Source organism: Lethenteron reissneri, chromosome 18, assembly GCF_015708825.2.
Source record: "Lethenteron reissneri isolate LAM-NWPU_2019-01 chromosome 18, ASM1570882v1, whole genome shotgun sequence".
NCBI lineage: Eukaryota > Metazoa > Chordata > Hyperoartia > Petromyzontiformes > Petromyzontidae > Lethenteron > Lethenteron reissneri.
This window is the reverse complement of record NC_083796.1, coordinates 7,334,208-7,356,903: the sequence shown is the minus strand read 5'-3', so window position 1 is coordinate 7,356,903 and position 22,696 is coordinate 7,334,208. Positions and strand designations below refer to the sequence as shown.

The 22,696-nt window shown below is 43.6% G+C and overlaps 2 protein-coding genes across 5 annotated transcripts in view; one reads left to right on the top strand and one right to left on the bottom strand.

Annotated features, from left to right (window-relative positions):
* LOC133343791 (integrin alpha-11-like) overlaps positions 1 to 4,374 on the top strand; it is a 61,787-nt gene extending 57,413 nt beyond the window's left edge. Inside the window, exons 27-30 of one of the 2 annotated variants that reach the window (XM_061553621.1) lie at positions 1,198 to 1,275; positions 1,805 to 1,900; positions 2,502 to 2,615; positions 3,375 to 4,374. In XM_061553621.1, the coding sequence (XP_061409605.1) occupies positions 1,198 to 1,275; positions 1,805 to 1,900; positions 2,502 to 2,615; positions 3,375 to 3,443 (357 nt within the window). In that variant the 3' untranslated portion in view covers positions 3,444 to 4,374. Of the gene's footprint in view, positions 1 to 1,197; positions 1,312 to 1,804; positions 1,901 to 2,501; positions 2,616 to 3,374 lie in introns of both variants that reach the window. The other variant, XM_061553619.1, reaches the window with a different exon arrangement.
* A 662-nt stretch (positions 4,375 to 5,036) lies between these two features.
* Positions 5,037 to 16,975, bottom strand: LOC133343792 (E3 ubiquitin-protein ligase RNF126-B-like). Of its 3 annotated transcripts, none has more exons than XM_061553622.1 (10): positions 16,808 to 16,975; positions 14,119 to 14,180; positions 13,837 to 13,897; positions 13,327 to 13,444; positions 10,406 to 10,523; positions 9,456 to 9,506; positions 9,268 to 9,337; positions 8,801 to 8,894; positions 7,923 to 8,038; positions 5,037 to 7,237 (listed from the first exon to the last, which is right to left on the bottom strand). In XM_061553622.1, the coding sequence occupies exons 1-10, from the start codon at positions 16,898 to 16,900 to the stop codon at positions 7,094 to 7,096; spliced, it is 927 nt and encodes a 308-aa protein (XP_061409606.1). In that variant the 5' UTR covers positions 16,901 to 16,975; the 3' UTR covers positions 5,037 to 7,093. The 3 variants fall into 3 exon arrangements, with proteins under 3 accessions (XP_061409606.1, XP_061409607.1, XP_061409608.1); XM_061553623.1 differs by having other exon boundaries at positions 10,406 to 10,517; positions 16,808 to 16,939; XM_061553624.1 differs by having other exon boundaries at positions 10,406 to 10,514; positions 16,808 to 16,939.
* Between the last annotated feature and the right edge of the window lie 5,721 nt (positions 16,976 to 22,696).

Sequence of the window (22,696 nt, the reverse complement as noted above, 5' to 3'; positions counted from 1 at the left end):
ATTTTTATTATTTTATTACTTCCCTTCTACGTGACTTTACCGAAAGAACCAAGAAGAATAACAACATCGTTAAGCGGGCAATATATCGTCTTCGTTTATATCCGTCTCTCACATATAAAAAGTAAATCGTCTTGGCAGGATTGTTTCATTACAACCTCTGGACCGGTTTCAACATATAGTACTTCATCAGCATAGTCAGGCTTGCTTGAATCAATGCTGGTGAATTGCCAGATGCTAAAAGCAAGGACCATGTCTTTAAGATATCGGTCGTAGTTGGACGCAATATCATTGGATACAATAACGTTTTTAAAATATTTTTAATATAACACATTTGCTCACCTAGCAGTGGTGATTAACGACTGTTTTTAGTGATTTTTACACACGATACATTGCTATTTAAATGTACCACTGTGATACATGTGTCTGACAAGTTTGCTACGTTTTATTAGAGCTGTTTTTTAATTCATGGATATCTGTACGTCGAACATCCCATCTATGAAACTGCCTCCAATCAATTTAAAGCGTTAGAGTTTAGCCTCGTTACATTGTGGTCCTTGTAGATTGAATGTGCATGTGTGTTTGTGTCCATTGATTATTCTCCAACATGCCTTCATTAATCAAATGGAGTCTGTTAGTAATACAGTGAGATGAATGGTATATAGGATGAGGTTGTTATTTTTAATAATATTTTTGGCACAAGCCCCTGGTCAGCTGTGGTGTAATGGTAAACGTATGGTTGTCAAATAAAGAGTCATTTATTTAAGTTTTATCGCCACCAATTATAATTCAAGTTATGCTATTGGTGCCATGCAATTAAAGTTTAATTTGGAACTCCTACCGCGAGCAGTGGATATCTCTTGTCAGAGAATGGCCCGAGAAAATGTCACTTCAGTAGACCTCTGCAGCTACATAGGAGACACACCTTTTATATGCCCTGAAAAGTGTGTGTTGTATGTCCATCAAATCAATCCTGGCTTAGAGCTGCAATTTAGCCACATTTGACGGAAACACGAAATGCAATTGTATGTTTGCTTAGTGATTGGTGACCAGGCTAAGACCAACAACTCATCACATGAGAACACGGTTTAATTCTGGGCAACTGAAACACGGAGGATTTGAATTGAGGACATCGGTGGTGGCGGCCAAGTGCTCGCCTGAGCCCACGAGTGAAATTAAATGCGTGTAATTGTTTTACAGAATTGCAAGACGGCCAAATGTGCCTCGTTTCTCTGCACAATTAAACGGATGGACAAGCATCAGACGCTGGGGGTCAAGGTGACGACGAGGCTGTGGAATTCCACATTTCACAAGGTGCGGAGGTTGACTCACTAACGCGTAGTATACTCCACCTACTGGACACTTGTGAAAAGGAGCTTCATAGCTCATCGGATTCCTCCAGTCTGAATAAAGATTCTGATTCTAAATGTCAAACAATGAAACACATTTCTCCTGTGTTTAAGTAAGAATTAGCCTGGAAAAGCCAGAGTTAAAATAATGTTATAAAATGTGTTTAATATTGCAACAATTGGGGACTTTATTCATGTCTACAGGCAGATCACTGATGGAATCAACATAGGCCTTAATTTTTAAAGAATATTAAGCACGGCAGATGATGGCCATGATCATGATGTTGGTAGTAAAAATGGCAAACATGATGTGTGGCACATTGACGATGTTAATATGATGAGGATGACATGATGACGATTGATGACAATGGCAACAATAGTGGTGGCAATTGTGGGGACGGCGATGGCAAGTCGAGCTCGGAGACATTTCTAGCGATGAGCGATTTTCACTGTCACAGGGAAAGCTGAGTCACGTGAGGATCGTGGCGCCCACGACGCTGCACCTTCTCAACTCCTCGCTCATGGTCATCAAGGAAGGACACGGCACGACGAATGTACGTGCACGTGCAGCGTGGTCGAGCGTGCACGACCCCCGCACATCAATGGGATTCAGAGCTTCGGCTTTGCCAATGCAGGGATTGCAATGGAGAAGTGCTAATGGTGCCATACACACACACCGATTTTAAACCGAGTTTTTTGGGTAACTATTCATATGGCAAATTTAAAATTGTTCATCAGAAAACATTTTTGTGAAATCTTGATTTAAAGCTTTCGTGACTGCAGGAATCCATACTCTTTGGTTCTTTCTATAAAGTCACGGAGGTAGAAACATATTTGTATTTTTTTTTATTTATGGTAGAAAAATATTTGTATTTTATTTTTCTACCTACGTGACTTTACCGAAAGAACCAAAGAGTATTTTTGTGAAATGTAATTCGTATCAGGCTCCATGGTGTATAGTGCAGCCTCCAATGCTTATCCACTCTATCTCTCTGATGTGTTATGAAGGACCATTGCCCGACATCGCCTATTATATATTTCTCCTTTTAAGGCCACTGTTGACAAATGTCAGGTTTTTTTGTTAGTGTGCACCACTGCTAAATGCAGTAGCACCAAGGAACTGAGTGAGTTTTCCCCTTTGTTGTTAATTTTTAGGTTACCGTGGAGGTCATAAAGCGAGGGAAGTACGTGTTTCCGTTTTGGATAATATTAGCGAGTGTCTTGGGAGGGCTGCTGCTCCTGGCGCTCATCATTCTGGCACTGTGGAAGGTAACCTCGGCACACACCGACAGTGCATCGCCGAAATGTGTGTGGATCCCACCGAGGCTCGAGCAGAAACGTTTTAATACACGTGCACCAATTGAACAACAGTTCTGCATTCAGGAATCATATATGTTGGCTTTGCAGATTACTTTCATCATTCACATTGTGTGGGAAACTAATCGTGAGTGTATGCTTTATCCATCACCTCTTCTGCAATGTGAGTACAGGCTAGGAATGTATTAGATGTGGTTGCTTTATGGTATGTCAGTTGAGAGATGATCCTCTGCTGGTTCACTCCAGTCACTGTTGTTCAGTCCCTTTCCTTATCATTCTTGTATTTTAGCTACCAGTCATTGTTGCCATTAACATTTGAAATATCTTCCCTTGTTAATGACTGATTATAATCTGATGTGATGATTAGCATTCTTAGTTGTGGTCCACTTTGCGTTACTGTATATGCCTGTTTGGGCCTGCGCTCGGCAATCGTGATACGAGATAGTCAAATAATGCCCATCAACAGCCTCGTACGCATTTAATAATAGCCGAGTACATTTGGTATCCATGCCATTCTTATAATGCAAGCCTATCAGCAAGGCGCCGCGATTCCCCACTGGGTTCCAAGGCAAAAGCACGGCCACACATTGCGCTGGTGCCAGTGTACCATCGGGCTGATCGGGGACTCCAGCAGTTGCGTCAGGGGCGGTCAGGAGCGGTGCGCTATGTCATCTGCCGCACTAATGAGATTGTGCTTTGCGTCGCTTGCAGCTGGGCTTCCTCAAGCGAAAGCAGCCGATGCAGCAGCTCCAGAAGGCAGAGGTGATTCACCCCACATAGCTGCGGCGCAAAGGATGGTGCTCTCTCACTCCCTCTCATTTGGTCTTTGTCTCACGTACGTCTTCGTTAGTAGCTGTACACTCGTACCCAGCCCAAGGTCCAATTTTGTGTGCACATCCTTTACAACTTTAAGGGTCAAGGGAGTGGGCGTTAACGTTTGTTTAGGATTGGTTGCACTTTTTAGTTGATTTTATAGTACAACCAGTTCACTGTGGTGGAAAAAATATAAAGGGTAATTCCGTAGTCCTTACGCTCAACAATTGACCTTTTTAAAAATGTGTTATCTACAATGGTCCACGTGGGAAACCCAAGGGCACCCCACTCCATATGCTGTCCTTCGAAAGGTTTTCCTTCATGTCCCAAATGTCCCCGATATGACCTCTCCCTTGTGTATAGAGAACACGATTACATGGTCTGTTACCCTTGTGCATTATGAAAGGGTGCATCATGGGAGTTGGGGGATTGTATTTTTTTAAAGTTATATTTATTACTGCTTTACACCCCCCCAATGTTTTTTCCCCCTTTCAAATAGGAAGACCACACAATTTATATTTCAGGTATTGTTCAGAAATGTAATTTTACAGATATTTAGTTTATGCACGTATATATTTCCACGAAGGATACAAAAGTGACACTGATTTTCTATAAAAAAGGCAATGTCTTTTAGACCAAAATGTGCTTCTTTGTAAATATGCATTCCTCTCGTTTCATTGTCATCCGCACGTTCGTTGATTAAAAGCTCCGGCATGTGGAGCTTATGTTTGTCTAACAATCCGGGTGACAATCTCTGCTGTAAAGTTTGTAGACCCGTAGATTCCTTTCTGTCGTGTTGCTTCTAAGCAACGATGTACAAATTGTTAAACAGGGTCGCTACTTTAATGATGCAGACGTTTTAACGAAACGTGAAAAATACATGCACTGTTTAACTGTTTGCGTTCGTGTTTTCTTTTCAATGTCTTGGCCAAAGCTTGGCTGCTTGGAGTGTGATGATTTGTCCTCATTTAGATTTGACGAATCATTGTAATGCAGGGTCACTGCGGGTTTCTTACACCATGGTGAATGTAACAGCCTGTAACAAGCATTACATACACGCAATTTACTGAAATCTAAAAAGAACATGATTCTTCTGACACGTTTTGAAGCATTTATCGTAAGCTTTAAGATTCGAAATTGATTAAATTATGCATTGTTATACACCCTTTATAACTTGTTTATTTGGCGATGCTGCGTTGGCAGTGGTGCACAAGGACATTTAAGAAAAATCAACACATTCGTTAACATCACTGCCTTGAAATATAAATAATAATATACAATAGGCAACATCTTGGCGAATGGCCCTTCATAGCACATAAGGGCCATTTTCCTGAAACGTCACCTGGAGATGTTTTCATTTTAAGGCAGTGTTATTGATGAATGTGTTTTCTTAAGGACTTCGGAATGCGTCTTCGGTCCAAAAAAATACCAATTTAGTACCGTATTTACATCTCACCACTGGAAAATCATGCTGTGTTGTAATATCCTTTTCTGTACCTTCAACTGGGGAGGGGAGAGGGGGGGGCACGGGGAGGAAGAAGTGACAAAACGTTACGAGGATTACAAATGCCAGATTTACTGTATACATTTACAGCTCACAGATTACATAAAACATTAGTTCAGTTGCATGACAGAAATCACAGCAGTTATTGGTAGAGTTTTATGCCATCACAAATGAAGACGTATAAACGAGACACTATGGTCGAGATCTAGTTTCCTTTCCCACAGGTATTGATCTGCAACGCCTGCTATTCCATTGTGCAAATATGTACACACAACTTCCACATGCATATACACGTTATGTGTATGTGCATCCCAAAAATTTTATTTCGAACTGCCTATCCTTAACGTCCGTGGGGTTTTTTGCGAGAAACTAAGGACTAGCATTTTTTTACGTGAATGTAAAATTTTTGCACAAAAATATCCGTTTGTCAAGACGAGTCACCAACATGAAAAGTGTTCAAATACACAAATGTTTGCTCAGAAAAACCAAACTCAACAACAACAACAAGCTGCCAATATAAGGTGTCTATTTTTTTCTTTGTTAAACAATAAGAACAAAAACTTGCATGATAATCCACATAGAACAACAGTATGGTGTACCAATATATGGAATATTATATATCTGACAAAACACAAGTGCAAGTCACAATCTAGAAATACCAATAACGCACAATTTTATATTTCCAAATTGACCCTCATGCATCATCATTATCAATATTGGTGAAGCAAACTCCTTTAAACACCCTTATTATACAACAGAAATCCAAAACTGTATACACATTTCTCAAACTTTGAAAAAACATTACACTGCGTACCATAAACAACAAAACAAGATTTTTGCTATGTAAGGCTCAGGGGAAAGGAATAGAATTTTTCAACTCAAAGAGCAAAAAATGTAAGTTGCTGATAATGTCACTTTGTTCTGTGCACCGTGAAGAAACAACTCAGGAGAAAAGAAACATTAACTTTCACTTCACAACCAAAAACAACATTCATTCTCCCTTGTTAACCATTTTATCCCACGTTCATTTTACACCACTCACTAACATTGTTCACGTTATTTCAATGTTTAAAAGTGATTCGGGTAGAAACTACCCTAAAATTAAAAATGAGTTGCGTTAAAATTTAAAGTATTGTATTTGTAACAGTGTTGGCATAAATAAGCACTAACAGGGTTTCTGCAACAGCAATAGGGATGCTATACACATGGTGGAATTACACATTATTTTACTGGCAAAGCAGAGTTTTTTTTGCTAAAAGTGCACCTTGAGAAAGACCTGTTGGCTAAATACACTGGCTTTATCTTGCCTTGCATTAGAATTCCGCAAAAGATTGCTTTACCACGTCACTCGAGCCCAACAAAAGTCGACAAATTGTTTGAAATGTCGACAAATTGTGTTTATTGGCGTTTACATTGCTTTCACAGCCTCTGAATGTGTTAAAATTGCAGATTAGTTTTTTTCCACTGGATTGAAAATCGATGATGTTCATGGGCTGGCTTGTACATCATTCGTATTGCGCCATTGTATCCCAGAGCAAGAGCTGTTCAACTGTGCAAGCTGACTGTGCAACGATGAGCTTTGCACCGGGCCTACAGATCTCCTGGAAACAGCACTGCCCGTAACAGGGGTGGCGGCACCTAGAGAAATATCGGACAGCTTGGCACTGCATCATGCCTCCAGTCTGAAAAGGCCGGTATCGTTATAGCAAAGTTCCATTTAAAACTAATGCAAGCCAATGCGTGAAGGGCTCCAACCTCACATTTAAAAATCATACGCATACAATCCTTCGCAGTGTGCAGCGTCATCAATACTAAACACGAGGACACAGCCTAAACACACTGTTATGAATATGATCGGCATGTGTTGCATCTACGCAGTTCGCTACCCTCGAGTGTAAGTTAACGCAAGAGACGACCCTCCACCGTAAAGGTGGTCGTCCGCCAGCAAATTTGGTAGGCGAACGTTTATAGTGGCCATGTTCCATGGCTCGGCAAGGTGGTGGTGGTGCGGATACTTCAGGCGAAAGCTGGGGGCGGTTGCGTGGGTGGCGGTGGTGGCGGCAGCGGCGGTGGCGGCAGCGGGCAGCGGCAGCGACGGTGGCAGCGACGTGCGCTATACGTCCTGGCTGGTGCCGGGGCCCTGGGGCTCCGAGGAAGGGGCACTCCCCGGGGCGGGATAAGGCCCGGAGAAGGCGTGCTGCGCCGTGGCCGTGCTCTCTCCGCTCAGGCTCGTGCGGCACACAGGGCACGTGTCGTGCTGCGCCCGGTGAGAGACGGTACAGTCAGTTGCGTTGTTTTAATGCGCTGCTCTGTTGATCAATTATTGCATAAGTTGCGATTTTATGAAAATAAATGTCTGTTTATAAAAATGGACAATTGTTAATCTTTCCCATTTCGATGACGTGCACGTGCGTGTACAGAATCGGAATAAAAGCTAAAATTACACATCCTTATTGATCCGTCTTGAGGCTCCCACAAGGCCATGCGGGAATAAGTGTGGCACAGTTTGGCACCAGCTATCATAAAATGCAGTCGTGTTGCTATAGTTCTCTACGATGAGTATGTCTTTAAAAACAATGGCGCTATGCCTCTCTAAATAAAATTAATGCTAACCGTTTGCCCATTCCGAGATTCAACGGTGAACGGGACCCACCTTGCAACTTGCAGACGTTTCGGAACGGGAAAGGGTTAAGTTGCATGTGATAACAATTTTCTGCGAGGTGGACAATGATAAAGTTAATGTGACAATGCGTTTAAGTGAAACAATAGTAGAGATGAAGTGATTTTTTTTACGAATTAATGGTGTCTAAAAGGATCATCAAAGCAAATGCAGTTCCAAAAAGTGGAGAGAGAACATCACAGAAATAGTTACAATTCTACAGAAATTGTGAAAAGATGTTTGAAAAAATTAAGTTGAAATGGTTCAGCTGGTTAACTCTCACCATTTCTAGCCACGGGATAATGCAGTCCGTGTGGTAGATGTGTTTACAAGGCAGCTGCCTGGCTTTCTCCCCTTCATCAAAGTCCTCTTTGCAAACGGAGCATTCCAAACCGCAATCTACATGAATTCCCACGCACACAAACACACGTGATCGCATGCTGGCAATAACGTAAACTGAAAATAACATATTTTTCATATTTTACATTCTTTAAACAAATAATTTGGTGGCAGTGGTTGGCGACCTTAACTTGACTCCTGACGACAGCCAAAATTTGTGATGAACGATATCTGAATTGATTCTGGGCCACCCCCAATTCACCCACTGGCATTAATGAGCATAGTGAAGTATAGTTAACCCACATGACTGACACGGCATGAAGAGAACTCCATCCAGCAGTGGATCAACAAAGGGTTTGTGTGTGTATATATATGCACGAGTGTGGACACAGGTGTACAAAGTTTATGTGGACATGTAGAATTTAGGAATGCTGCCATGGTGTAATATTTAGATCACTAGACTTGCAATGCATAGGTCGCTATTTCAATCTCCCGACACAGCAAATTCAAACAATGGACAAGCTTCTTAAATGCTCCCACCTTTGTCAACCCAGCAGGAAAAATGGGCACATCAGTCGATCAGCAGATCACGTGTGCTTCGTTCTAACTTTTCCAAGCCTTGTTGCCAGGGTGGAGAAGTAGACCAAATACCCTCTACAGGGTCCCCCTAGCGGAGGCCTTTCCATCAGCAGCAGTATGAGCAAACAATTGCAACACTACATCTTTACCTAAACATTGAAAATATATTAAACTGAGATCAAATATACTCGAAGACAATGATATATTGGTGTCCCCATCATGCTGTATGAGGCACATGCTCACCGACTTGCTCTGATGAGATGCTTATGGTTGGGATAGCCATGATTTTGTCTTTGTCAGCAGGTGGCGGGCCAGAGTTGTCCAGCTGTCCCAGGAGCTGCCAAAGCAAAATGCAACAGCGTCATCGACCGGCCAAGAAACCACACTGCACAATACCCAGTGAGCAAAAAGTATCTGTCCAATCTGACCTATAAAAAAAACACAGGGCCAATTGCTTCGTAAATACAATTTATGCGTCGACTGAAATTTAGTTTTGTAGCACAAGAGGCTACTTGTTAGGAACAACCACTGTAATGTGGTGCATTGCACTTTGCATGATTTATTACATTGAAATTGAATTATTTATAAACGGTCTCTGAGTAATGCAACGATTCAAGAATAATTATGGTGGATGTTTTATTATTATGCAGTGGAATACAAGTGGGAAATTTAATGAGTTCTGGTGTGCACTGTGGGCTTAGGCGCAGTACCTGCGTGATTATTTGATCAATGCCGTTTACTCCCCACACGTAGTCTCCAGGATCAGAATGCAGGGCTCCCCTAGACAACAGCAATGGTACATATTGTACTTATTGATCTGCAGGCTTTTAACATTTTTGCAAAAATTGGTCTTTGAATGCAAATATCCCGTGGGAGATGCCAATTAAATTATGCTTACCATGGTGCAAACTGCCGTCCGAGAAAGCTTCCTAAAAGGTGCTGAATAATCCTGTAGAAACATAGCGAAAGTCAAAGTAAAATAAATGAGCTATTATTTCTATGCAAATGTTTGGAGTTCTACTTGATATTCTCAATGTTTATATATGACAAAGCACTCCACTGAAACACGCATATATGAACCTTATGGCGGTACCCCGGGGTACCATAGTACCCCGCCTCTCGCATAATATCCGTGATGCAGTCATTTTTAGTCTGTTGATGGTCGGCGATGCGGAAATCGACTCATCTCGACGAGCTGTACACGATGCACTGTGGTGCGTACGAGCGTTCAGGGTTTCAGCGCAATTGTCTTCGCTGCGTTTCGACATCATGGATTAGCACTGATTTCGGATTGATTGCTACCCCAGTCGCGGAGTTATGTACACCCCTGGAAAAAATAGTGACCCAGAAATAAAATATTTAATTGCCTTGCCAATTTTGTATTATTTGGTATTCCGGGGTACCGCCATAAGGATCATCTATACAACATGTTCTCTGACTGTGATAGTTGGAGGTTGTGTTTTAATTGAGTGTGCTGTACCAATATCACTTACATAAACAATACACTTACATGTGCCATTTCCGGGCAATCCAGTGATGGTGCGGATCCTATAGTAATGGAGCCATTTGTTACATTTGAAAAATATAAAGACTGCACCACGGCATCCAAACCAACTCTCTTCATCACTATGCAAGTGTGCTCAGTAACAGTAAAGCGCAAATGAATATCGCCTGTATAATCTTCTCTCGACTGCAAATTACCACACTTGTCTTGTAAGAGGTCTTTAACTGATGGCTAAATAGAACTCTAAGAAGTGATGTTCTTTTCAGTGCCTCCTTAAAACACACAATCCATGGAGTTCAGAAAATGACAGCCCCCCCCTTTGTCTCTTGATCTCGGACACGTACCCTTCGACGGAGGGGGCCCGTCCGTTGTGCGTCTGCAGAAATGTGTTGCCAGCGCTGTCCCGACTGGTGCTCCGTCCTTGCCTCTGGCTGTCCCATCCTCGGCTCGTATCTGCTGGAACTGATTAAATTATTATTTTTACCTTGGGGAGTCCTGGGGTTCATTATACTTTGTTTATGGGGGAAGTGGGGGGCCTCAAGAGGACTAATAATCTCTGTGCGCGAGTACCGAGCCAGCACTGCTGAGACCTAGCATCCAAATCCAGACAACTGCTTGCGATTAAACTGGGTTCTCACGTCTAATGAGTTCATCGTCACTTTCAGGATTACTCATCATTTCGTTCAACTAAAATTAGTTGTGTTTGATTTCTATATGATGAATACCTCTACCGCAGGGCAAGTGATAATGTGCACTATCCAGTGTCATTCTTTTATTATTCGGGAGGGTCATGCTTGGGATGTTTGGCAAGTTTATTTGAGTATTTTTTGCACAATGGAGAACTGCATTGGCCAGTGAAAGCTCAACACTCTGCAGATGGAAACCTTTGTGTAACACCTCCTTCAGGTATTTTGCTCCACATGAAGTCACTGACCGTGTGGAGTGAAATTATGCCCATCACTAAAATCCATGGAAACACACTGTGCATTTGCGCTTTCAGATATCCGCACACATTTACACCACAGCTATGCAATTTTCTAGTGAGTGGGCAGTACGTCAATGGGTGTCAACAGGGCTGTTAGCTGGGAGTGCTTTCAGTTGTATACACTTTCCCCAAAAACTTGCATTTCTATCAGAATTTTACATGAATTTGCTTTAACAACAAACCTCTCGGAAGCGGCTAAACGAAATAAAGAAATAATGAGTATTCTATCAACCATATAACTGATCGGAACACCGTCACCGTTCACACAAAGCAAGTTGTGCCCAGGAGGCTATGGTGTGCGAATGTGCACTCGCAATTCTCAAAGATGGAATTCGGTGAACCCGTTACCCTTGGATGTCACGTGCTTTAGATTTATTTTATGTATAAAGTATTCAAGCCGGTCAAATAAATCTCTTCAGCCTTACAAATCCAGAAAAATATCAGCCTTCCACCTCATGCTTCCTGGTGATAGGGATTCATATTAAACCGTTCAGTAGCAATGTTTTGCAATGTTACATTTTCAATATTAACCAATAAATATTGAGTTAAGTAATATAAAATCATAAAGTTTCAATTTAATATCTCCAGTGTAGTAAAAAGTAAGGAAGATATTTATTTCATTATTTGCAGTATGCAGGACATTTCACCATAACCGGAATATTATTCCCCCAATTACTCTGTCTTCGAGAGGCTTTTCCTGTACTGGTAAATTTAAAAAGGCACATTACAATGTACTTAAAAAAAATAGCTGCGGACTATTAAGAATAGCCTGATTTTGAGCACTGCAGGTACATTTCACACCGAGTAACTCCAATTAAAGGAATCGTATAAAACCATTTGCATACTTGAATATAAGTCACCTAATGTCGAGTAATTTTTGCAGGCTGATTAATCTAGCTCAGCCAGATCAAACCTGTATTTCCAGAACAGTCTCCTTATTAGGCATGTATACATTTATGTCTTAAAATCTATGATTTGTTTAAAACAGATTATGAGCAGGGACCAAAAAAACCTAAAACATCAAGCAGCCAGCAACAAAGCCCACTATTGAAGTTGTAAAAGATGTAAGAGTTAAAGTGTTTTTTGAACTGATCAAGGTTATAAGAGCCGAGGAAAAGAGACGGTGAAGAGAATTCTCCAAAGTCGCACAGAGGGAGGGAAGAAACAGAATAAGAAGCGTTTTGACTTGCAGAATGGTATGTATGTTAAACTTCTTTCACACTATGCATATCCAACCGTGTTAATCAGAGGTGTGGGTGGTTGGGCACTGTATGAAAACAGCATGCTTATGAAATATGAATAAAATAATGTGTCTCGGATTGATTATGTACATGTTATGAAAATTACAATAATGTCTTTTGTTGAGGAAAGCCTGCCTGAGTCTCAAGATTATTTTTCAGGAGGTTCCTGCATCGAGATATTCGACCAATTCCATTTATAGGTGTTTTGAATATTTGACTACCCAGAAGAATTCATGAATATGATGGGGATTGCACACAAAGCTCTGCACAGGTGGATTCAATCATTCATTTGCTGTCCTGCCATTTCCAAAAGATAAGTTGAAGCCACACATTTGTAAAATACATTGATGATTCAGAGGAATGGGATACCATAGACAGGTGGGAAGGCAGCCAGAACCAGCACAATCAATTTCACCAACTCTGTAGCCATAAATTATGATGTTTGACCAACTCTATTAATGTGTAATTATAAATGTGGGAGCACCCAGAGAAAACGCAACACGTGCAACGGGGTGGGGGGGGGGGGCAAATACTCTACAATCCCTGTACAGATGGAAACAGATGGAGATTATTCCACTTGCAGTACTGCCAACTCCGGCAGAGCTAAGGTATGGCAACCTCGATGCCCAGGAGATGGGAGTTTCACAACATCCACTAACCATCGCCTCCACAAAGTAATGGATTATCGGCATGTGCCTGGTTTGTCATCTCACAAGCTCAGGGGGGGTTTGTAAATTTCACAAATCTTTATGTGATCCAAACAAACGCCTCCAAACTGCAAGGATTATAGGTCTGCACAACATCATGTCCAGCTCAATATGCTAATGCGCCTTTAGGCTGATAGACCGGACAAGCCACAACAAAAGAGGCAGATCATATGAGACTTAACACAAATCGGTACAATGACTAAGAACAATTGATGTTTGAGCTGAATTGTGACTTTAAAAAGTAGGGGAGGATGGAGGGTATGTTCATCCTGACATGCCTAATCATTATGAAATAATCATGACTCAGAGCTGGTATGGGTACTGTAACCAACCTCCTTGTTCCCTCTCCTCTTCATCGTCAGACGAGCTGGGGCTTGCTGCTCTCCCATCCTGATCCCAAGACCGGGCCAGGGTAGATGGGTCCTGTACGAACACCGATTGCCACAAGAACTGTGGCAGAAATAAAAAAACAAAAGCGTTCACCAAGATGCGACAAATGCCAAGTAAACACTGTCAATAAATATTTATCAGACAATGCATATGCATATTAATACAAATGTGAGTCCACGTGAATACTCTGGTCATATTAATGTATCAAAATACCTCTTAAGGTGAGTTGATGAAATGGAGACAAATCAATAATTTGGTATTTGTTGATGCCGTTTTTGTGCAGAAATGATAGACTTTCTGTACAGGGATAAGCCGGATAAATCTATTATTAGCCAGATGACTTTGAACCCCAATATTTTTGCCATATGTCAAGTCTGTTTTCTTGTGGTGCACTGCAGCCTGACCACTGATTAACCACTTTATATTAAAAAAAAATGTGGCATTTTACATACCTGGTCCAAGAGCATGTATGGGTCTTCTTCATACACCCTGGATCTGTGATTGATGGTACTCCTGGCAAGAACAAATTACAAAATCAAAACGTGCATATCATAGATTCATTTCAATCGAAAATTCAACTCGTTGGCTTATTTATTAGCATGGTTGGCTACGTATGGTGCGAAAGAAGTTCAACATACATACATGTCAATAAATAATTAGCATGCGTGTTGAAAAGGCAGCCTGCATTTGGCTTATCCTTCTCCGTGTGTTCCTTTTGTTTTGTTAGTACTTACCGAGATCCTCCCGCAGGCAATTCCTCAATGAACCCGGAGTCACATCTCGGGCAAGTGTAATCCTAGATTAAACGCACGAGTCAGTGACGAGCATCACAAACAGGTCGCATGAAACCCACTCAAGTACCCCCCCCCCCCCCAACTGGCCAAGTGCCACGTTTGTGAATGACATTCGATGCAGTATTCATCTCCAACCAGCAGGGATGCAGCCCTAAACGTCTCAATGGGACAATTCAGTTGAGGGGTGTACCAGCTGCATTGTGTATGGAGTTAGATATAAGACACCTGCTAGTTTTCTAGGTTAACTACATGGGGGAGGAGGATAAGTGTGTTTGCAGCCATGTAGTAATGGCAGTAACGCATTGGAAATTACGGTGTAAACTGTACTTGCATGTTAAATAACTGGTGTAAAAGAAAACCAACTGACATGTAATGTTGCATGAATTCATCAATTACAATTATGCTCCCGCGAGATTCATCAAGTTGTGGAATTATACATTATTTTAGATACAGATTTAGCAAATGGTTATATTAGCTTTACATTTAGGCTACTGCAACGAATAAAAATGTACCAATGATACGGAATAAATACAAATGACACTAAATAATGAGACAAAAAATTATTCCTGATTCGATTCGTGACCTCAAATCGTGACGATCCATCGAATCAATGGAAGGGGGTTAACAGGGAAGGGTAGGGTTGAATCATTCAGGACCCAGGAACCAGGTCTCTGTGGTGAATTGTGCCGTACATGCAAATGCTGCAAGGTGATTTCATCTCACAACACTTAGTTTGACTTCCCCTTCGCGGTGGACCTTTCCATCACGCGCAGGAAAAAAAGTACAGGAACAAGACACCCATTTCTATATTCGCAAATACAAGCGGGGGCGGGGGGGGTGGGACTTTTGAGACCGTGCTCAAGCTTGTCTGCACACATCGGCCAGCACGCTGTGTAAAAAATACAAAGAACAAAAAACACGGAGCCAGGGGAGGTGAAAGAAAAAAACATGTTCACACTGCACAAAATGTCAATACAGCGTTGGTGATAGCGTCACTCCAAGCTTGTAAACACAACCCTTGTACCAAGATACCAGACGCACAAAAAAAGACAAGGCCACAAACTAACCACACTTTAATGTTGAAAGACATTATGGGTGCAGATGGCAACAATATGTTCGTTCTCGTGTCCTCCAGCCAAAGGGTGAAGTGTAATCATTGGCACCCAAGACACAGACAGTGAGTGAGTGAGTGGGCCCACCGTCCACACTGGCAGTGATGGGGAGATTTTCTTAATAAAGGGGGGCACAAGGCACAGCATCTCATGTCACTCCTTCCAGACACCAAGCGTACAAATAAAACACACACCGTCAATTCTAGAGTAACCCCACACCACTACCGGACACAAATCAACTGTACTTAGAGTCACAAACACACCCCAACCATTCTATAATCAAGCTATCACTAACGAGAAACGCACCAAATGTACCATTAAAAATAACCCTAGGAGATTAACACCACCACCACTCTACCAACCCTAACCAGACCTCCAGCAAACGGAGTTCACCCCATATGGATGCACTAGACTGAACTAGACCGAGACCAAACCTGCCAGACACATGTGTCACCACCCATACCCGCCCTAAACAAATACAACACAAACCTAACCAGATGCACACCGCCCCTAACAGACCCAACATCATAACCAGACCCACACCACCCCCCACCATATCCACCCCACTCCTACCACACCACATGCACACATATCCACCAAACACACATTACTACCAATACCTATGTGACAACCAGTGGCACGCCACGACTGTAAAGATACACACAGCAACCTAATCGTACCGACACTACCATCATACCTACGACCCCTACCGTCCCAAAACGACCATCAGATCCACACCACTCATTCGATCCCACAACTATTTCGGAAACACCCCAGCACAGTCATAACCACCCTCAACCCACATCGCCCCTAACATATACACACTCACTGAACCGACCCGACCAATGACACACTCACTCACCGTAACCACACCACATAACCACACCACATAATAACCACATAATAACCACACAAGCCCGAACATAAAGGCAATGCCCCCCCACCGCCCCCATAGCCATACAATTGTCGGGGCCAGGTGTTGTGAGCGAGCAGTCCAGTACTGTAACCCACACCACCATCATCACCATGGCAAAAAAAAACACCCCCATTAGTACCACACCACCCATAGGCCGTATCCTAACCTTGAATTCTACCACCACAATTACCACCGACCACTACGACACCCACACGCACCACCTCAACCATAGACCGGGCCACCTTCACCATGGCCACACCGCCCCCATCAGACGCGCACCGTCTGCCAAGGCCCTCACCACCCTAACCCTACAACCCACCACCACCATCACAAGGCCCTCACCACCACCACAACAACCTCGGCGCCCACACCACCACTACAGTTACCCTCTCACACCACCCACAATCTCAAGAACATTCCAGCGCCTTGTCCTACCCTCGGCTTCCAAGCGCCCTCCCCACCACCACCAACCAAGCTTCACACACCCGGCTATGTGCCTACCCCCCACCCCTCTCTCTCCACAGCGACCGCCTCGTGAACGTCTCTCTCTCCCCGCGAATGAAGGCGCGGGAGGAGATGGAGGGGTTTGTGCGCGGCTCACGGGCAGCTTGGGGTCGATCTCTCGCGTGCACTGGTGGCAGAAGTGCGTGTGCTGCTGCTGCTGCGGCTGCTGCGGCCCCAGAGCCTCCGCCATCGCGGCGGTCGGTGGCGGACAGGGAGGAGGCGGGGAGTGACGTCACCGCGAGAGGGGGGGGGGGAGAGGGAGGAGGGAGGGAGAGGGGGAGAGGGGGGGAGAGGGAGAGGGAGGAGGGAGAGGGGGGAGAGGGGGGAGGGAGAGGGGGCGAGGGGAGAGGGGGAAGAGAGAGGGGGAGAGGGGGGAGAGGGGGGGAGGGGGGAGAGGGGGGAGAGGGGGAGAGGGGGAGGGAGAGGGGGGAGGGAGAGGGGGGAGGGAGATGGGGGGAGATGGGAGATGGGGTGAGGGTGAGGGAGAGGGGGGGAGAGCGGGGAGGGGGGATAAGGAGAGCGGGGAGAGAGGGAGAGAGGAGAGGGGGGAGAGGAAGGGGGAGAGGGAGGAGAGGGGGGAGAGGGAGACGGCGGAGAGGGAGAGGAGGGAGAGAGTGCGAAGGAGAGCGAGGCGGAGAGCGAAGGAGAGAGAGCGAAGCAGAAGGAGAGCGAGGGGGAGAGCGTAGAGGGAGAGCGGTGAGCGAGGGAGAGGGCGGAGAGGGAGAGAGCGGAATAGAATATGAAAAAAGAGAAAGAGAAAAAAAGAATAAGGTTGAAAAAACAGAAAAGAGTTGATAGTAAAAAGAAACAAAAATAAAGAAAAAAATTAGATAAAAAAATAAAAGAGAGGGAGCGGAGAGCGAAAAAAAAGAAAAAAAATTCGAAATGATGAACGAAGCAAAGTGCCGACTACACCGAGCATCTTCTTGTTTCCACTGATCGTAAAAAAAAGAGAGGAGACAGAGAGCGAAGGAGAGAGCGAGAGAGGAGGTGGGGGAGAGTGCAAAGGGTGCGCTGAACACGCACGCGAGCACGCATGAGTACAGTACCTGCCAAGCCATGCGGTTTACGCCGTGTTCCTGTGCAGGGAAATTGAGTTTGCAGGTCCATACGGCGTTACACGCGTTTCAATACGGTCAAAAAACCCCGTTTTTGTCTATTTGTTCGTGTTTCTCCCTTGTGACGGCACTGTGTAGGATGAACGTTGAGATGTATCAGGGTACAGGGTGACCAACAAGGTCTGAATTGGCCTGTAATCAGTTCGGGCACTGATAAGGGGTTGACAGGCATGCGCATGTGTTGCAACATATGAAGGTGCAGCCCCTGCAATTTCCTGTTCACGTCACTGCTGGCAAAAGGGCCTCCCCCCTCCACCCCAACGATACGGAGGCTCAGGTCTACAGAGCCCGCCACCTGCAGAGATTGTATTTGGCCTACTCGTCTTATACGCTGGTCAGCCGTCTTGCAAGAGAAAAAAAATTACGAAATGATGAACGAAACAAAGTGCCGAATACACCGAGCATCTTCTTGTTTCCACTGATCGTAAAAAAAAAGAGAAGAGAGGTGGGAGTAGACCTACACTTGACCCCGGCACGCGTGACCCGCCAATCGACTATAACTGTTCTAGATTTGAAGCTTTTGTGACTGCAAGGATTCATACTCTTAGTTCTTTCGGTCAAGTCACGTAGGTAAAAAATGAAATTAAAATTAATAAAAATATTAAATGTTTTATTAATTATAACTCTTAGTTCTTTCGGTAAAGTCACGTAGGTAAAAAATGAAATTAAAATTAAGAAAAATACATTAATATTTTTTAATCCGTTATATTAAGTTCACTTGCTTGCTTGCTTGCGCGCTTACGACCGTGCAAATCCTTCGGTCGTTTTTTAACCCACTTCCGTGATCCAATCGAGCTGACATTTTGCACACAGACTCGTTGTGTGTGACAATTTATTTTCGTGAAATTTTTTTCCATAACTTTACACTTTTAAGGAAAAAATAAATTATATTTAATTACCAATTGCTTAATGGTGGCAGGCAATCATCTGACCCATAGGTGGCAGCCATCTCAAGCCAGAGGACGAGAGGACTCTAGCCGCCACGCATATAAAGGATTTATAGTGAAAAACTTTGTTTTTACGGGTTAATTTTTTTATCAATTTTTATTTCATTTTTTACCTACGTGACTTTACCGAAAGAACTAAGACTATAACTGTGGTGTTTCGCATTTATATTGCCGGGTGGACAGAGGCTACACACACACACACACACGTGTAGTACTACTGCGTGTGTGTACAGGAGAACTCGTCTTATCCATGGTGACGTAAGGGAACAATATTGCCGATCCTATTATCCGTAAAAAAATCTCGGAAAATCGGATTAATTGCGACTCCCCTTATTCGTGAATAATTGCAAAGCAGGGTGGGAAAACGGCTGATAACTGCAGATAATAGGGGTTTTTTATGGACCCCACGAAATCGACAGATCATAGGAGTCGCGGTTGATCTGAAAATGTGTTTTTTTTATGATCGCTTCTGTTTTGATCGGTATGTTTTGGGGTTAGGTCACGTCGTAGTTTTATACCAAACTTATTCTCATTAACCCTCCACCACCTGACATGATTGCCACGGTTGCACAGATATTATTTACAAGTGCCAATGTCTTGATTAAATTCTGATCAATATATCTCCTCACCAGTGACTTAAGATTTTTCACGACTGAATTTAACATCAATAGATGACGCCGTTCACCTCAAATTGCCACAATACTTTTAATCAGTAAAAACGTAATGCTAGCCAACAGTGTAACTTATACTTGACATATTTTTGTTGTACAGGGCTTATTCGTACTATAAGAAACCAGGGACTTATGGGATTACAATTAGGAACGAGTGATGTTCTGTGAGCTACAGTATGTAAAACAAGGAATCATGTATGTCCACGTTTTTTATGCTTTCCAACACGCACTTGTCCTCGTAAGTATTGTCTTTAATAGGTTTTGGGACATTGAAAGAAACACATTGATATATCACACTCAATATTTTTTAATGAAACCAGCGATGTACACTCAAAGACTGGAATGAAAAATGTATGATTCTCATGGTGTGTTTTTAATAATAAACTATTTGCAATAATATTCTAAAGCAATGAATATTAACATAATCAAAAGACAGAGAGAGGGCTGTTGTCCCAGGAAGCACGCCAAACCTTGGGTAAACGTGAGCATGTGATTGGACTAACGTTTGCCTAACGTTCCTTGTTTACTGGGGCTTGCAGGGTCAACACTAAACACAACCTTGCGTTACTTTCCAGGATATATCGTTAAAAAGAATGACAAATTTCCACAACAATATACAATGGCACAAGGCTGTTGCTGCAGGGTCTCTATATTTCAAGTTCATTTATTAGGTATAGCCCTGTGAGCCATTCAGCTCTTGAATCGGGTGCAACCGCAACAAACAAAAAACAAAAAAACATCTTAAAGTGAATATATATGGGATACAGGAGTGCGTGGGTTCAATCCCGATCCTGACACCTGTATATTTGGAGTTTGCATGTTCTCTTCGTGGTTGCGCGGATTTTCTTCCAGGTCTTCCAATTTTTCCCTCCACATTTACAATCAATGTGCATTTAGATTATTTGGCTGCTATAATTTTCCACACGATTAGCCACTTCGTTGAGCTATAATTTGTGGCCAGGTCGCTTCTTAAAATAGCTATATAACTCAGTGGACCTTACCTGGTAAACTAAAACATAGTTTAAGTCTCAACCAATATCAAATTTGCTTCTTCTTTCCAGAATATTAACTTTAAACCAATCTGCAGTCTATACACGCCTGTCAAATATGTTTGGAAAGGGATCAGTATTTTTTCTTCATCAAAGAGCCAAAATAAATGTTCAGCCTCTTTTTATCCCAGCGTAAAACACATCAAAAGCATAACCTCCATGTATCAGAACCAATTAATCAATGTTACCAATGTACAACATAATGTTTGGCCCATCCTCAGTTATTATGACATTCATCACGGACATTAACAAAAAACCGAGCATCGAGAGGTGCATGCTTAAAATGACACTGATTTAGACTTCATAGAGTATACGCAGATTATACTGGTAGGCACCTCCTGGTTACACCAGCCCACAGGGGATTATTGTGTCCGTCCGTCCGTCGTGCAGGGAGGGGCGGGGAGGGTGGGGAGGGGCTGGGTGGGGAGGGTGGGGCTGGGTGGGGAGGGTGGGGCTGGGTGGGGGGTGGGAGGGGTGGGGCTGGGTGGAGAGGGGCTGGTCATCCCGTGGTGCCCTTATAAAACTCAACGTTTAACCTACTCACGCCGGCTTGTGCCCGCCCTCACAGTCGGCCATATTTGCGGAATACACCACGCCGCCGTTGACCCTGGCCATTGACCGAGCAACCCAACGTTCCTACCAGCTCCCTCCGCAGGAATGTGTTTGACATCAACCTAATAGAAGTGGGCTTGGACAAAGACAAGGGGCCACCCTAGACTAGCTGCCCCCACCCCCAGATCTTGGCTGAGGTTTTTGGTAAACTGGGAAAAAATTTTGCCCCTATTTTCCGTTTATTGTTTTTTTTATTTAACAGAGGCATACTTGTTCGGTTTGTCCGTCCGTCCATCCAACCAATATTCTCATAAATATACAGAAATTTATTATAATTCATATTCCCTCTGTATGCGCATGGGAATTGAAATGGCATCTTCGTTATTTTTTGTATTTGTATATTTTTTTCCTCGAATTTGGCGCCCCACTTAATTTGACGCCCTAGGCGACCGCCTACTACCTCGCCTATATGGCCAGACCGCCCTTGACAAAGACCCGTCGTTAGAAGGGATTGTGCCCGATGGTCGAGAATAATGACAGAGTGGCAGCTGAGCGAGTGAACACGCTGGCGAGAGAACATCCACCGGGGAGATGGAGCGATGAAATCAGACCATGTGCAGGTACCGTTTGTCGTCTTACATCGCAGGACCGTGGGAGATTACGGACAGCGTGGGGAGGCCTTGATCAAGCATTGGATTGAAGAGGACCACAATGGCCTTCTTTAGGAACTGCTGAAGGTTTTTGCATGAGCAGAGGCTCTTTAGACATTTTGATGAGTATGGTTTTCCAGCCTGTACCGTCATTTGTGAAGTTGATGTGTTTGTCTCGAAATTGACATCGTTAATTGTTGGATTGATCATGGCTGGTGACGACGAAGATGAATTGATCATGGCCGATGATTATGTATCATCACATTATCTTCCGAGCCGATAGAAGACGGCCGCACGTCAATTTGTGCCTGTTTATCCATCGGGTAAGTCCCTAATAGCAACACAACCTGGCACTATAATGTAGTTCAATTATGGATCATCGTTACAAGAGTTATTGTCACCTCCCTCCCCGCTCCAGACAGACGGGACTAATGCATTAATCATTAATGCATTCCACCTTAGTTGGAAAGCGATACAAGCCCCAGGAACCGCCCGCGAATCGCAATGAGTGGTGCACCTTCTTCTGGATAAAATGTGCTATTGCATCTGATGAACGTCGTATCGATGCCTTATTGCAGGGGTGTCCAAACCTTTTGCAAAGAGGGCCACATTTGATAAAGTGAAGATGCCCGGGGGCCAATAGTTCCTTTTGACATTTTTTAAACCACAAAAGTTACGTGAAAATACACACTGTTATAAAACTATTTATATTGTCACAATTAGCTTTATTTTTAAAATGACAATGTAAGCAAATAAATTGCGACCAGCCCATCCCCACCCAGCCCCACCCCACCCTCCCCACCCAGCCTCTCCCCACCTCCCCACCCAGCCCCTCCCCACTCTCCCCTCTCCATCCAGCCCCACCCTCCCCACCCAGCCCCTCCCCACCCAGCCCCTCCCCCCCACCCAGGCCATCCCTACCCAACCCCTACCCACCCAGCCCCTCCCCACCCAGCCCCTCCCTCCCCACCCAGCCCCTCCCTGCACGATGGACACAAT

Coding starts and splice junctions, on each gene's coding strand:
- LOC133343792 (XM_061553622.1), bottom strand. CDS start 16,900: ATGGCGGAGGCTCTGGGGCCGCAGCAGCCGCAGCAGCAGCAGCACACG. Junction 13,898..14,118: donor TTGCCTGCGGGAGGATCTCG/GTAAGTACTAAC, acceptor TGTTCTTGCCAG/GAGTACCATCAATCACAGAT. Junction 13,445..13,836: donor CATACATGCTCTTGGACCAG/GTATGTAAAATG, acceptor TTTCTGCCACAG/TTCTTGTGGCAATCGGTGTT.